Below are 16,463 nucleotides of genomic sequence, written 5' to 3'. Positions count from 1 at the left end.
ATCATTGACTGGGTACTGGTATCCCCCAGTATATAGCCATGTTATCATTGACTGGGTACTGGTAACCCCAGTATATAGCCAAGTTATCATTGACTGGGTACTGGTAACCCCAGTATATAGCCAAGTTATCATTGACTGGGTACTGGTAACCCCTGTATATAGCCAAGTTATCATTGACTGGGTACTGGTAACCTGTGTATATAGCCAAGTTATCATTGACTGGGTACTGGTAACCCCTGTATATAGCCAAGTTATCATTGACTCGGTACTGGTAAACACTGTTTATAGCCAAGTTATCATTGACTTGGTACTGGTATCCCCTGTATATAGCCAAGTTATCATTGACTGGGTACTGGTAACCCCTGTATATAGCCAAGTTATCATTGATTTGGTACTGGTATCCCCTGTATATAACCAAGTTATCATTGACTGGGTACTGGTAACCCCTGTATATAGCCACGTTATCATTGACTGGGTACTGGTATCCCCCAGTATATAACCAAGTTATCATTGACTGGGTACTGGTAACCCCTGTATATAGCCAAGTTATCATTGATTTGGTAGTGGTATCCCCTGTATATAACCAAGTTATCATTGACTCGGTACTGGTACCCCCAGTATATAGCCAAGTTATCATTGACTGGGTACTGGTACCCCCAGTATATAGCCAAGTTATCATTGACTGGGTACTGGTACCCCCAGTATATAGCCAAGTTATCATTGACTGGGTACTGGTACCCCCAGTATATAGCCAAGTTATCATTGACTCGGTACTGGTAAACACTGTTTATAGCCAAGTTATCATTGACTCGGTACTGGTATCCCCTGTTTATAGCCAAGTTATCATTGACTGGGTACTGGTAACCCCTGTATATAACCAAGTTATCATTGACTGGGTACTGGTAACCCCTGTATATAGCCAAGTTATCATTGACTGGGTACTGGTTCCCCCAGTATATAGCCAAGTTATCATTGACTGGGTACTGGTAACCCCTGTATATAGCCAAGTTATCATTGATTTGGTACTGGTATCCCCTGTATATAACCAAGTTATCATAGACTGGGTACTGGTAACCCCTGTATATAGCCAAGTTATCGTTACTCATTGTGTATTAACTCCTTGTGTTATTATTTTTCTATTTTTCTCTCTTCATTGTTGGGAAGGGCTCGTTAGAAAGCGTTTCACCGTTAGTCTACATCTGTTGTTTACGAAGCATGTGACCAATAACATTTTAACATGCTTCATGGATACAGGGCCCATGGTAACGACTGGCTAATGTCAACTACATTCCCAACGCAGCTTTCTAACGCTCAGAAACTTAAATAACCATCACTTGCCATACGGCTTTTGAAACATATGGCCCTCATCTTTCATCAGCAAGAAAGAATCCTTCAAATAAAATAACTTACTGTAGCAGTTTAGCACAGATCCATACAGCTATCTGACTAAACTACACTTCCCCCTGTTAGCTTACACACAGGTGTTAGTAGCGCAGCAGATGGCTAATTAGCACAGGTGGTCAAGCTCGGTCTTCCGTCAGTTTTCCGTAAACAAGCGTTGTAATATGGAGATATGGCCGTGAGGGAAAACTAACCCCAAGTAGTAGTAGTATAGAGAGAATAGGGTGCCATTGGGCCCTGGTCTAAAATAGTGCACTACATAGGGAATAGGGTGCCATTGGGTCCTGGTCTAAAGTAGTGCACTACATAGGGAATAGGGTGCCATTGGGTCCTGGTCTAAAGTAGTGCACTACATAGGGAATAGGGTGCCATTTGAGACTCAGACTTCTCTACCATCTGTGGGGGAACCTGGGGATTCACGGTGCTTTCCTTCTTCCAGATGCCTGGGACAGATACGCACTACAGAGACGAGAGGCCGCTTTCTCTTTCACTTCAACAGAAACATTAAGCCAACGTGAGTCTGAGGACCCAGGAAGGAAAGAGGGAGAGAAGCTGGATGTGTCCTAAAGACACCACTACCAGTTTATTAGTCATTTACACAGAACACACAGGGTGTCTACAGTCCAATGACATGATGACTACAGGTTCACCTCTGGACAATGTGACCATAACAATAGATACACTAATACAAACAGGGCCCTTGTCTAAAGCAGTGCACTATATATCAAATCAAACTTTATTTCTCACATGTTCTGAATACAACAGGTGTAGAGCTTACAATGAAATGCTTACTTACAAGCCCTTAACCAACAGTGCAGTTTAGAGGTCGACCGATTAATCGGAATGGCCGATTAATTAGGGCCGATTTCAAGTGTTCATAACAATCGGTATTTTTGGCCACCGATTTGCCTTTTTTTTTTTTTTTTATAATATTTTTTAACTAGGCAAGTCAGTTAAGAACATTCTTATTTTCAATGACGGCCTAGGAACGGTGGGTTAACTGCCTTGTTCAGGGGCAGAACGACAGATTTTTACTTTGTCAGCTTGGGGATTCAGTCTTGCAACCTTACGGTTAACTAGTCCAACGCTCTAACCACCTGCTTTACATTGCACTCCACGAGGAGCCTGCCTGTTACGCGAATGCAGTAAGAAGCCAAGGTAAGTTGCTAGCTAGCATTAAACTTATCTTATAAAAAACAATCAATCATAATCACTAGTTAACTACACATGGTTGATGATATTACTAGTTTATCTAGCCTGTCCTGCGTTGTTATATAATCGATGCGGTGCGCATTAGCGAAAAAGGACTGTAGTTGCTCCAACGTGTACCTAACCATAAACATCAATGTCTTTCTTAAAATCAATATTTTTAAATCTGCATATTCAGTTAATATTGCCTGATAACATTAATTTATTTTAACTAGGGAAAATGTGTCACCTCTGCAACAGAGTCAGGGTATATGCAGCAGTTTGGGCCGCCTGGCTCGTTGCGAACTGTGTGAATACTATTTCTTCCTAACAAAGACAGCCAACTTCGCCAAAAGGGGGATGATTTAACAAAAGCGCATTTGTGAAAAAAGCACAATCGTTGCACGACTGTGCCTAACCATAAACATCAATGCCTTTCTTAAAATCAATACACAGAAGTATATATTTTTAAACTTGCATATTTAGCTAAAAGAAATCCAGGTTAGCAGGCAATATTAACCAGGTGAAATTGTCATTTCTCTTGCGTTCATTGCACACAGAGTCAGGGTATATGCAACAGTTTCGGCCGCCTGGCTCATTGAGAACTAATTTGCCAGAATTTTACGTAATTATGACATAACATTGAAGGTTGTGCAATGTAACAGGAATATTTAGACTTAGGGATGCCACCCGTTAGATAAAATACGAAACGGTTCCGTATTTCACTGAAACAATAAACATTTTGTTTTCGAGATGATAGTTTCCGGATTCGACCATATTAATGACCTAAGGCTCATATTTCTGTGTGTTTATTATATTATAATTAAGTCTATGATTTGATATTTGATAGAGCAGTCTGACTGAGCGGTGGTAGGCACCAGCAGGCTCGTAAGCATTCATTCAAACAGCACTCCGCAATTATTCAAGCATTGCACTGTTTATGACTTCAAGCCTATCAACTCCCAAGATTAGGCTGGTGTAACCGATGTGAAATGGCTAGCTAGTTAGCCGGGTGCGCACTAATAGCGTTTCAAACATCACTTGCTCTGAGACTTGGAGTAGTTGTTCCCCTTGCCCTGCATGGGTAACGCTGCTTCGAGGGTGGCTGTTGTCGATGTGTTCCTGGTTCAAGCCCAGGTAGGAGCGGGGAGAGGGACGGAAGCTATAGTGTTACACTGGCAATACTAAAGTGCCTATAAGAACATCCAATAGTCAAAGGTATATGAAATACAAATCGTATAGAGAGAAATAGTCCTATAATTCCTATAATAACTACAATCTAAAACTTCTTACCTGGGAATATTGAAGACTCATGTTAAAAGGAACCACCAGCTTTCATATGTTCTCATGTTCTGAGCAAGGAACTTAAACGTTAGCTTTCTGACATGGCACATATTGCACTTTTACTTTCTTCTCCAACACTTGTTTTTTGCATTATTTAAACCGAATTGAACATGTTTCATTATTTATTTGAGGCTAAATTGATAGTATTTATGTATTATATTAAGTTAAAATAAGTGTTCATTCAGTATTGTTGTAATTGTCATTATTACATTTTTTTTAAATAAAAAATAAATGTAAAAGAAAATCGGCATCGGCCTTTTTTGGTCCTCCAATAATCGGTATCGGCGGTGAAAAATCATAATCGACCTCTAGTGCAGTTCAAGAAGAGTTATGAAATTATTTAGCAAATAAACGAAAGTAAAAAATAAAAACACAATAACATAATGAAGCTATATACAGGGGTACCGGTACCGAGTCAGTGTGCGGGGGTACAGGTTAGAGGTCATTTGTACATGTAGGTAGAGGTGAAGTGACTATGCATAGATATAGGGAATAGGGTGCCATTGGGCCCTGTTCTAAAGTAGTGCACTATATAGAGAATAGGGTGTAATTTCACACACAGCCGCTGTCAGGTGTGTCAGCATTTACTGCTAACCTGACCCCATAACAACCCAAGCCTGGTCTCATGTACTGCTAACCTGACCCCATAACAACCCAAGCCTGGACTCATGTACTGCTAACCTGACCCCATAACAACCCAAGCCTGGACTCATGTACTGCTAACCTGACCCCATAACAACCCAAGCCTGGTCTCATGTACTGCTAACCTGACCCCATAACAACCCAAGCCTGGTCTCATGTACTGCTAACCTGACCCCATAACAACCCAAGCCTGGTCTCATGTACTGCTAACCTGACCCCATAACAACCCAAGCCTGGTCTCATGTACTGCTAACCTGACCCCATAACAACCCAAGCCTGGTCTCATGTACTGCTAACCTGACCCCATAACAACCCAAGCCTGGTCTCATGTACTGCTAACCTGACCCCATAACAACCCAAGCCTGGTCTCATGTACTGCTAACCTGACCCCATAACAACCCAAGCCTGGTCTCATGTACTGCTAACCTGACCCCATAACAACCCAAGCCTGGTCTCATGTACTGCTAACCTGACCCCATAACAACCCAAGCCTGGTCTCATGTACTGCTAACCTGACCCCATAACAACCCAAGCCTGGTCTCATGTACTGCTAACCTGACCCCATAACAACCCAAGCCTGGACTCATGTACTGCTAACCTGACCCATAACAACCCAAGCCTGGTCTCATGTACTGCTAACCTGACCCCATAACAACCCAAGCCTGGACTCATGTACTGCTAACCTGACCCCATAACAACCCAAGCCTGGTCTCATGTACTGCTAACCTGACCCCATAACAACCCAAGCCTGGTCTCATGTACTGCTAACCTGACCCCATAACAACCCAAGCCTGGTCTCATGTACTGCTAACCTGACCCCATAAGAACCCAAGCCTGGTCTCATGTACTGCTAACCTGACCCATAACAACCCAAGCCTGGTCTCATGTACTGCTAACCTGACCCATAACAACCCAAGCCTGGTCTCATGTACTGCTAACCTGACCCCATAACAACCCAAGCCTGGTCTCATGTACTGCTAACCTGACCCCATAACAACCCAAGCCTGGTCTCATGTACTGCTAACCTGACCCCATAACAACCCAAGCCTGGTCTCATGTACTGCTAACCTGACCCCATAACAACCCAAGCCTGGTCTCATGTACTGCTAACCTGACCCCATAACAACCCAAGCCTGGTCTCATGTACTGCTAACCTGACCCCATAACAACCCAAGCCTGGTCTCATGTACTGCTAACCTGACCCCATAACAACCCAAGCCTGGTCTCATGTACTGCTAACCTGACCCATAACAACCCAAGCCTGGTCTCATGTACTGCTAACCTGACCCATAACAACCCAAGCCTGGTCTCATGTACTGCTAACCTGACCCCATAACAACCCAAGCCTGGTCTCATGTACTGCTAACCTGACCCCATAACAACCCAAGCCTGGTCTCAGATCTGTTTGTGCCATCTTGCCAACTAGCTCCTATGGTCTTTGTCACTTGTTGTCCCTTGGCAAGGCGGCACAAACAGATCCGGAACCAGGCTACTATAATACACAACACCCCTGCCTAGGTCGGCAGGCCTGGACCAGGCTACTATAATACACAGCACCCCTGCCTAGGTCGGCAGGCCTGGACCAGGCTACTATAATACACAGCACCCCTGCCTAGGTCGGCAGGCCTGGACCAGGCTACTATAATACACAGCACCCCTGCCTAGGCCGGCAGGCCTGGACCAGGCTACTATAATACACAGCACCCCTGCCTAGGCCGGCAGGCCTGGACCAGGCTACTATAATACACAGCACCCCTGCCTAGGTCGGCAGGCCTGGACCAGGCTACTATAATACACAACACCCCTGCCTAGGTCGGCAGGCCTGGACCAGGCTACTATAATACACAGCACCCCTGCCTAGGTCGGCAGGCCTGTTACGAATCCCCTTTTACTCGTTAGAGCAATGGGTAGCAGGTCTGCCTACAGTGAGACCTGCAAGGGGCGTAACAGTCGTAGCTCACTTAAATCACTACAGTACCAACAACATGTTGCAGACAGGCAGTAGCACCCAACCCCAGCCCACACACACACCCCAACATGCTGCAGACAGGCAGTAGCACCCACCCCCAGCCCACACACACCCCAACATGCTGCAGACAGGCAGTAGCACCCAACCCCAGCCCACACACACCCCAACATGCTGCAGACAGGCAGTTGCACCCAACCCCAGCCCACACACCTCACAACATGCTGCAGACAGGCAGTAGCACCCACCCCCAGCCCACACCCACCCCACACACACCCCAACATGCTGCAGACAGGCAGTAGCACCCCCCCCAGCCCACACCCACCCCAACATGCTGCAGACAGGCAGTAGCACCCAACCTCAGCCCACACACACCCACACACACACCCCAACATGCTGCAGACAGGCAGTAGCACCCACCCCCAGCCCACACACACCCCAACATGCTGCAGACAGGCAGTTGCACCCAACCCCAGCCCACACACACCCCAACATGCTGCAGACAGGCAGTTGCACCCAACCCCAGCCCACACACACCCCAACATGCTGCAGACAGGCAGTAGCACCCAAACCCAGCCCACACACACCCCAACATGCTGCAGACAGGCAGTAGCACCCAACCCCAGCCCACACCCACCCCAACATGCTGCAGACAGGCAGTTGCACCCAACCCCAGCCCACACACACCCCAACATGCTGCAGACAGGCAGTAGCACCCACCCCAACATGCTGCAGACAGGCAGTTGCACCCAACCTCAGCCCACACACACCCCAACATGCTGCAGACAGAAGACAGTAACAGTAATACCCACCGCCTTCGTCCAGTGTGTCTGCGGTGTCTGGGAAGGCATCATTATGTAGGAGAGGTGGGGAGACAGGCCGGTCAGAGGTTGTTACTCCCACTGCTGTTGGGTCGTATACAGCTGCTGCAGCTGGACCCAGGTCTCTGGTGGCGATGCACTTCACACCGTCCTGGCTAGCTGCTGACACGCTGTCGCCTCTGAAGCAGGCGGACAGAGGAACAGACACACAGGGGGGGCAGGACACAAACACACAGTCAGTGAAATCCCCCAGGGAAGACAGTCAGCGCAACTTGTACTTGATCGATGCTAAATGACTGTGGTTCAAAATTCTTATTTACAATGACGGCCTACTGGGGAACAGTGGGTTAACTGCCTTGTTCAGGGGCAGGAGGTCAGATTTTTACCCTGTCAGCTCGGGGATTCGATCCAGCAACCTTGCCACCCCATCATAATTTATATGGACACACTCCCTACAGTTTGACAATCTCACCCCAATCTGGTTTACAAGTCTGGGATTTAACAACTGGATACATGGATGGAGAAATTATTCTAGCTAATTTACAGCTCTGTAGAATAGTTTCTATAAGACTATGAGCATTTGTCTGAACAGAAATGTCAAATGGAGGTCTCAACTGAAGGAACGTTTTAACACCACCTCCCTCTCTTTGATCAAGAACTGATTAACTTGCATAATGTACTTTATTGATGTCCCTGTGCAATTCAAACCACGGAATTCAAACCGCTGACAGCGTTGCTAAATCGCTTTCGTTTGCTGGTCAAGGGTGGTACCGCGCAAACTAGTAAAGCTAGCAGGCTAGCAATCAGTTAGCAAGCGTTAAAACCCAGTAGCTAGTTAGTTCTCTTCTGGCTAGTTACTTTTGAGCGATTACTAGGTAGCCAATATCAAATGTCAAGCGGACGTTATCTAGTTAATCATTGTTGACCAGATAACGTTACACAAGACAGCAGGAAAGACAAACGTTGCCCACTGATGGCCAATCGTTCGGTAGCCAGCTAGAAAGACAATGTTGCCACACTATACGTTAGCACAGCATTTGATGTCAAATCAGTTTACTGTTCCGGGTACCACGTTATCAAAGCACAACCAACCAACCAACGACTGGTACTGTAGCTATCTATTTAACAAGCTCTGGGGACAAAGGTGAAGAAAGTTAGAACCTAGCTAACGAACACTAGCCATAGTTAGCTGCTAGTTAGTTAGCCAACGTCATATGCTGCCACGATGTGCGCTTTGAGTTAAAGTAACGTCAGCTAGCCAACTAACGTTAACTAGCTGGCTACCAAGTGAAGGTAACATGTCATCTCAGTGACAATGAATACTGGCTAATAATAGTAATAACTAGCAATAGCTAGTTAACACCACTTCCACTGTTACCGAAATAGCTTCCAAGCATTGTCTTCTCTTACCAGGTTAGCTAGTTAGCCATGTATACCTAAACACGAGGAAAGCATAGCAATGCGGCAGGTTGTTTTGAGTCAGAAATGCGCAAAGTGTTGGTTAGCCTCGATAGTGTAGTTAGCTAGTTTGGATAACGTTATCAAGCTTGAGCGTTAGCTGACTTGTTTGCTGGCTAGCTACTGTTATCAAGCCATTTCCCTAACGTGTGGGAACCAAATTGTCTGACTAGCTTGCTAGCTAAATAAAGAAGCTGAGGTTAGGCCCAGCGAATCCCCGTTCTATTTTAGACTGTCTCCCCCGTGGCGCGATACCAACCTGGGCTGCCAATCATTCCAGTTTCGCTGCAGTTTGTGGGCGCTGCTAAGCCGAAACCCAAGGGCTTTACGGCTCATTACCTTTGCGAGAACAGCATGACCTGCTCTCAACGGGATTAAATTCCGTGAACAAGCGTATTTGCTCGCTATCTGTTTATTCTATGTCCATTAATGGACCCGCTACAGCTATCGGTGTGCGTTATGTTTTGTGTCGGGTCGGCCTCCTTTCTTTTTTTTTCTCCTTTATTTTTGTCTCCCACTCCTTCTTCGATCCTTGATGAAAGAGCCACTGGCCCCTTCTCTATATAACAGCGCCATCTGCCGGACTTTAGAACGACCAAGTAAGAGCTGTGACTGCAACAGGTTTGGTCAAATAACCCAGAGATTTACCTAGCTAACTTCACTGACCCTCAAAAAAACATACAAAAAATATAAACCGATGTTCATGTTCTCTTCTTCTTCTCAATCTCCTCTGCAGCTAGTTGTTTTTTTGCACATCACTTGGAATATGCGTTGCTAAGCGACAGCATCAGGAGTGGGAGTGAGGAGAGAGCATGCATGCAGCAACAGAGGATGCAAGGTAAAGATGAGCAGAATTCAAAGCATTATGGTGTGTGTAGTAGTGTAGTAGTGTGTAGTTGTAGTTTCTCCATAAAATGTTCATATAGCACACACACACACACACACACACACACACACACACACACACACACACACACACACACACACACACACACACACACACACACACACACACACACACACACACACACAAACAGCTATGCCTTACTATACCAACAATTGATTCCCATTCACACACACATACACATGTGCACACATATTTTTTCTGTAATATGAAACTGTAAATAAGCTGTAACAGCTGACAAATGAACCACAGGGTAGGACAAAAACCCTCCCTCTACTGTAGAGAAGCTACATTCTTGTCTCTTCTGTAGATGTTATAACCATGCCTGGATGCCTGCAGGATGCCTGTAGCCTCCAACCTCTCTCATCCTATTGGAGAGTGGCTCCACACACCCGTGAAGACTGCCTGGGTCCTAAATGAATAGCGGCCAGGCAGTCTTCATGGGTGTATGGAGCCACAATCCATTTGGATGAGGGAGGTTGGAGGCTACAGGGAGCAGGGGACACATTAGTTAATGAATAGATCATTAGTGCACATAGCAGCAAAATGTTTTGGCAACTGAAAGTCTTATTGCAACAAAAACAAGAGTTTCTTATTGGACAGATTCAGGTAGGTGGTCCCTCCCCTTTTCTGTCCGTTTTGGTGTCTAGTCAACACGAGCCTGACGATGATGTGCTATCACAGTATCCCACAAGATGGCAGCATAGAGCAGAGGTGGAGTTTGAACTAAGCATATACAAATAACAAATAATGTATTCAAACCCACATATTCAAACTTCTGCAACTCATTACATTGGAATAGAGAAGAGCTTTGCAGGCTCATGTTCATCTGCAGTATCTCTCTCTTTCACACTCGCTCTCTCTCTCTCTCTTTCAATATCTCTTCTTTCTCGTCTCTCAGAATGTAATAACAGATGATTGGCCATGCAGCTCTCCTCACTATATAATAACAGATGATTGGTCATACAGCTCTCCTCACTATATAATAACAGATGATTGGCCATGCAGCTCTCCTCACTATATAATAACAGATGATTGGTCATACAGCTCTCCTCACTATATAATAACAGATGATTGGTCATACAGCTCTCCTCACTATATAATAACAGATGATTGGCCATACAGCTCTCCTCAGTATATAATAACAGATGATTGGCCATGCAGCTCTCCTCACTATATAATAACAGATGATTGGCCATGCAGCTCTCCTCACTATATAATAACAGATGATTGGCCATACAGCTCTCCTCACTATATAATAACAGATGATTGGCCATACAGCTCTCCTCAGTATATAATAACAGATGATTGGCCATGCAGCTCTCCTCAGTATATAATAACAGATGATTGGCCATGCAGCTCTCCTCACTATATAATAACAGATGATTGGTCATACAGCTCTCCTCACTATATAATAACAGATGATTGGCCATACAGCTCTCCTCACTATATAATAACAGATGATTGGCCATACAGCTCTCCTCACTATATAATAACAGATGATTGGTCATACAGCTCTCCTCACTATATAATAACAGATGATTGGTCATACAGCTCTCCTCACTATATAATAACAGATGATTGGCCATGCAGCTCTCCTCACTATATAATAACAGATGATTGGCCATACAGCTCTCCTCACTATATAATAACAGATGATTGGCCATGCAGCTCTCCTCACTATATAATAACAGATGATTGGCCATACAGCTCTCCTCACTATATAATAACAGATGATTGGCCATGCAGCTCTCCTCACTATATAATAACAGATGATTGGCCATACAGCTCTCCTCACTATATAATAACAGATGATTGGCCATACAGCTCTCCTCACTATATAATAACAGATGATTGGCCATGCAGCTCTCCTCACTATATAATAACAGATGATTGGCCATGCAGCTCTCCTCACTATATAATAACAGATGATTGGCCATGCAGCTCTCCTCACTATATAATAACAGATGATTGGCCATGCAGCTCTCCTCACTATATAATAACAGATGATTGGTCATACAGCTCTCCTCACTATATAATAACAGATGATTGGTCATACAGCTCTCCTCACTATGTAATAACAGATGATTGGTCATGCAGCTCTCCTCACTATATAATAACAGATGATTGGTCATACAGCTCTCCTCACTATATAATAACAGATGATTGGTCATACAGCTCTCCTCACTATATAATAACAGATGATTGGCCATGCAGCTCTCCTCACTATATAATAACAGATGATTGGTCATGCAGCTCTCCTCACTATATAATAACAGATGATTGGCCATACAGCTCTCCTCACTATATAATAACAGATGATTGACCATGCAGCTCTCCTCACTATATAATAACAGATGATTGGTCATACAGCTCTCCTCACTATATAATAACAGATGATTGGCCATGCAGCTCTCCTCACTATATAATAACAGATGATTGGCCATGCAGCTCTCCTCACTATATAATAACAGATGATTGGTCATACAGCTCTCCTCACTATATAATAACAGATGATTGGTCATACAGCTCTCCTCAGTATATAATAACAGATGATTGGCCATGCAGCTCTCCTCACTATATAATAACAGATGATTGGTCATGCAGCTCTCCTCACTATATAATAACAGATGATTGGTCATACAGCTCTCCTCACTATATAATAGCAGATGATTGGCCATGCAGCTCTCCTCACTATATAATAACAGATGATTGGTCATACAGCTCTCCTCACTATATAATAAGAAAATTATGAGGTTGTTTAACTGTCCACCCTCTCTCTCTCTCTCTCTCTCTCTCTCTCTCTCTCTGTCTCTCTGTCTCTCTCTCTCTCTTTCACCTGTCCTTGTGCTTGTCTCCACCCCCTCCAGGTGTCGCCCATCTTCCCCACTTATCCTCTGGGTATTTATACCTGTGTTTTCTGTCTGTCTGTGCCAGTTTGTCTTGTTTGTTCAAGTCAACCAGCAGTTTGTCTCAGTTCCTTTTTTCCTGTGTCTTTTTTTCTCGCCCTCCTGGTTTTTGACCCTTGACTGTCCTGACCCTGTATCCGCCCGCCTGACCACTCTGCCTGACCCTGAGCCTGCTTGTCGTCCTGTACCTTCACGAGGAGTTGCTTCGCGGTCTGATGGAAGGGCTCCAGGCCGTGGCCGTACGTCACCACCTAGCCTTGGACGCAATGCGGGAGCAATTCCGTGGGTTGCCTACTAGGCAGCCTACCACAACGGTAATCTCCCAGCCCCTCAGTAACCCGGCTGGTAGCGGCGCCGTCATCCCGGTTACCCGGGAACCCCGCCCACCTCCCCCGGAGCGCTACGATGGAGATTCCAGAACCTGCCGGGTCTTTCTCTTCCAGTGCTCCCTCGTTTTTGAGCTGCAGCCTTCTTCGTTCCCCTCGGACCGCTCGACGGTAGCGTACATTATTACGCTGATGTCCGGGAGGGCACTCACCTGCGCCACGGCGGTGTGTGAGGAACAATCCGCCATCTGCCTCAGTCTGGAGGTATTCGTGGCAGAGGTGAGAAAAATTTTCGAGCCTCCAGTGTCCGGGAGAGAGGCTGCCCGGAAGTTACTCCACCTTCGGCAGGACACCCTCAGTGTGATAGACTATGCGACGAAGTTCCGCACGCTAGCAGCGGAGGGTCCCTGAAACCAGGAAGTGCTGTTCGACATGTTCCTGTATGGATTATCTGAGGAGGTAAAGGATGAGCTGGCAGCCCAAGAACTGCAGATGGATCTCGACTCACTCGTCACTTTAACCATCCGGATCAATGGTCGGCTACCGGAATGTGGGAGGGAGAAGAGGTCCGATTGCGGTCCCAATCGCTCACTTAGGGATCCCACCTAGCATCTGATGAACTGATGAGCCGATGCAGCTCGGCAGGGCTAGGCTGTCTCCAGCCGAACGCGTACACAGACTTGAGACCCAGAGTTGTCTGTATTGCGACACTGCCGGTCATTTTGTGTCACCTGTCCCTTCAAGAGACCTAGCTCATTCGTTGGAGTGAGTACACTGCTGGGTCTTAAAGATAATGGTTCTTCTCCCCTTACTCGCCCCCTCTCCATGCCACCCTGCTGTGGGGCAACCAGTCCAAGTCTCTCCAGGTACTTATCGACTCGGGTGACGATGTGAGTCTCCTGGACGTTACTCTGGCGCATGAGCTGGGCATCCCCACTCAACCCCTCTCCATTCCCATGGGTTACAGCACTGGACGGGCGCTCTATAGGCCGGGTCACCCACCAGACAACCACAGCAAGACGATCCAATTCCTGCTGGTTGAGTCTCCGCAGGTTCCCGTGGTATTGGGATTCTCTTGGCTCCAGCGACACAATCCCTCCATTAACTGGACTACTGGTGCCATCAAGGGCTGGAGCCTGTCCTGCCACACTAATTGCCTGAAGTCAGCCCTGCCCACCCCTGGATGTCTTCCTGGGGGCTTGGAGATTGCCCCGGACCTCTCCGCCAGCTCTGCAGAGTACCAGGACCTCTGGGAGGGGTTTAGTAAGGCACGGGCCACTTCTCTTCTGCAGCACCAACCGGTATCCAAGAAGGTGGCACGCCGCTATAGTGCCGTGGCCACACAACCTCGGAAGCCGAGACCTTCATCCCCCGCTCCAAGATCATTAGCCCCTCTGCTGTTTGTCCTCTGTTGCCCCGTACCCTCCGTCATTTTCCTACCTTTTCTGTGTCTAGTGACAAAACCATGTCTGACTGCCCTTTGTCTTCTGTTTCTAGGCCCATCCCATGTCATCGATGGCCAGCCAGCGTACACGGTGAGACGCCTCCTGAAGGTTTGACCACGAGGCAGGGGTTTCCAGTACCTGGTTAACTGGGAGGGTTATGGCCCGGAGGAGAGGTGCTGGGGTTCCCGCAAAAGACATCCTGGAACTGGCCCTCATCGCCGACTTTCACCGCCGGCACCCCAGTCAACCAGGGATCCGCCCAGGTGGAACTGGGGGGGTACTGTCATGCCCTGATCTGTTTCACCTGTCTCTGTGCTTGTCTCCACCCCCTCCAGGTGTCGCCCGTCTTCCCCACTTATCCTCTGGGTATTTATACCGGTGTTTTCTGTCTGTGTCAGTTCGTCTTGTTTGTTCAACTCAACCAGCGTTTTGTCTCAGCTCCTGTTTTTCCCCAGTCTCTCTTTTTCTCGTCCTCCTGGTTCTTTGACCCTTGACTGTCCTGACCCTGTACCCGCCTGCCTGACCACTCTGCCTGTCCCTGACCCTGAGCCTGCCTGCCTTCCTGTACCTTGACCTCTACTCTGGATTACCGACCCCTGCCTGCCTCGACCTGTCGTTTGCCTGCCCCTGTTGTTACTATAAACATTGTTACTTCACACAGTCTGCACTTGAGTCTTACCTTGATTCCTGATATAAACATTAAACACCAAAGGAATAAAGACATTTCAAATGTCATCTTATGTGCAAATTGTTAAAGTACAAAAGGAAATAAATAAACATAAATATGGGTTGTATATACAATGGTGTTTGTTCTTCACTGGTTGCCCTTTTCTTGTGGCAACAGGTCACAAATGTTGCTGCTGTGATGGCACACTGTGGTATTTCACCCAATAAATATGGGATTCTGTCACGTTCTGACCCTTGGAAGAGGTCATTTTCCATAGTAGAGTGGTCAGGGCGTGACAGGTGGTTGTTTTGGGTTTTCTGGTTATATGTGGTCTTTTTCTAGATCTAGATTTCCCATTTCTATGTTTTGTTTTCTATGTTTTGGCCTGGTATGGTTTCCAATCAGAGGCAGGTGTCTATCGTTGTCTCTGATTGGAAGCCATACTTAGGCAGCCTGTTTTTCCTTTGGGGTTTGTGGGTAGTTGGTTTCCGTTTAATTGTTCATGTACCTGACAGAACTGTTGGCTGTCGTTTTGTTATTTTTGTTTAAGTGTCGTCATTAAAAGAAATATGAGCACTTTACATGCTGCGCCTTGGTCTACTCATGTTGACGTCTGTGACAGATTCTATCAAAATTGGGTTTGTTTTTGAACTCTTTCTGGGTTTGTGTAATCTGAGAGAAATGTGTTTCTAATATATGGTCATACATTTGGCAGGAGGTTAGGAAGTGCAGCTCAGTTTCAACCTCATTTTGTGGGCAGTGTGCACATAGCCTGTCTTCTCTTGAGAGCCAGGTCTGCCTACTGCGGCCTTTCTCAATAGCAAGGCTATGCTCACTGAGTCTGTACATAGTCAAAGCTTTCCTTAAGTTTGGGTCAGTCACAGTGGTCAGGTATTCTGCCACTGTGTACTCTCTGTTTAGGGCCAAATATCATTCTAGTTTGCTCTGTTTCTTTGGTTGGGTCTAATTGTGTTGCTGTCCTGGGACTCTGTGGGGTGTGTTTGTGAACAGAGCCCCAGGACCAGCTTGCTTAGGGGACTCTTCTCTAGGTTCATCTCTCTGTAGGTGATGGATTTGTTATGGAAGGTTTGGGAATCGCTTCCTTTTAGGTGGTTGTAGAATTTAACGTTTCTTTTCTGGATTTTGATCATTAGTGGGTATCGGCCTAATTCTGCTCTGCATGCATTATTTGGTGTTTTACCTTGTACACGGAGGATGTTGTTGCAAAATTCTGCCTGTAGCGTCGCAATTTGGTGTCCCATTTTGTGAAATCTTTTTTTAGTTTTTATCCCTTTTTCTCCCCAATTTCGTGGTATCCATTTGGTAGTGTCTACTGTCTTGTCTCATCGCTGCAACTCCAGTACGGACTCGGGAGAGGCGAAGGTCGAGAGC

General features: G+C 46.2%; 1 protein-coding gene and 1 long non-coding RNA gene across 2 annotated transcripts in view; one reads left to right on the top strand and one right to left on the bottom strand.

The window, feature by feature from the left end:
- The window catches only part of LOC106601970 (SMG1 nonsense mediated mRNA decay associated PI3K related kinase), a 148,989-nt gene extending 139,631 nt beyond the window's left edge, over window positions 1-9,358 (bottom strand). Inside the window, exons 1-2 of the mRNA XM_082976278.1 lie at window positions 9,080-9,358; window positions 7,354-7,541 (exon numbers count right to left, since the gene is read on the bottom strand). Coding sequence (XP_082832404.1) covers window positions 7,354-7,541; window positions 9,080-9,156 — 265 coding nt within the window. The 5' untranslated portion in view covers window positions 9,157-9,358. The remainder of the gene's footprint in view (window positions 1-7,353; window positions 7,542-9,079) is intronic.
- Window positions 9,283-15,646, top strand: LOC145879796 (uncharacterized). The gene is made up of 3 exons (XR_014392596.1): window positions 9,283-9,419; window positions 9,557-9,658; window positions 14,457-15,646. It is a non-coding gene; the product is annotated as an uncharacterized LOC145879796 (long non-coding RNA).
- The last annotated feature ends 817 nt before the right edge of the window (window positions 15,647-16,463 follow it).

Source organism: Salmo salar, chromosome 06 (assembly GCF_965601325.2).
Source record: "Salmo salar chromosome 06, fSalSal1, whole genome shotgun sequence".
Taxonomy (NCBI): Eukaryota; Metazoa; Chordata; class Actinopteri; order Salmoniformes; family Salmonidae; genus Salmo; species Salmo salar.
The sequence above is the reverse complement of the archived record's forward strand: the minus strand, read 5'-3'. Positions and strand labels throughout refer to the sequence as shown.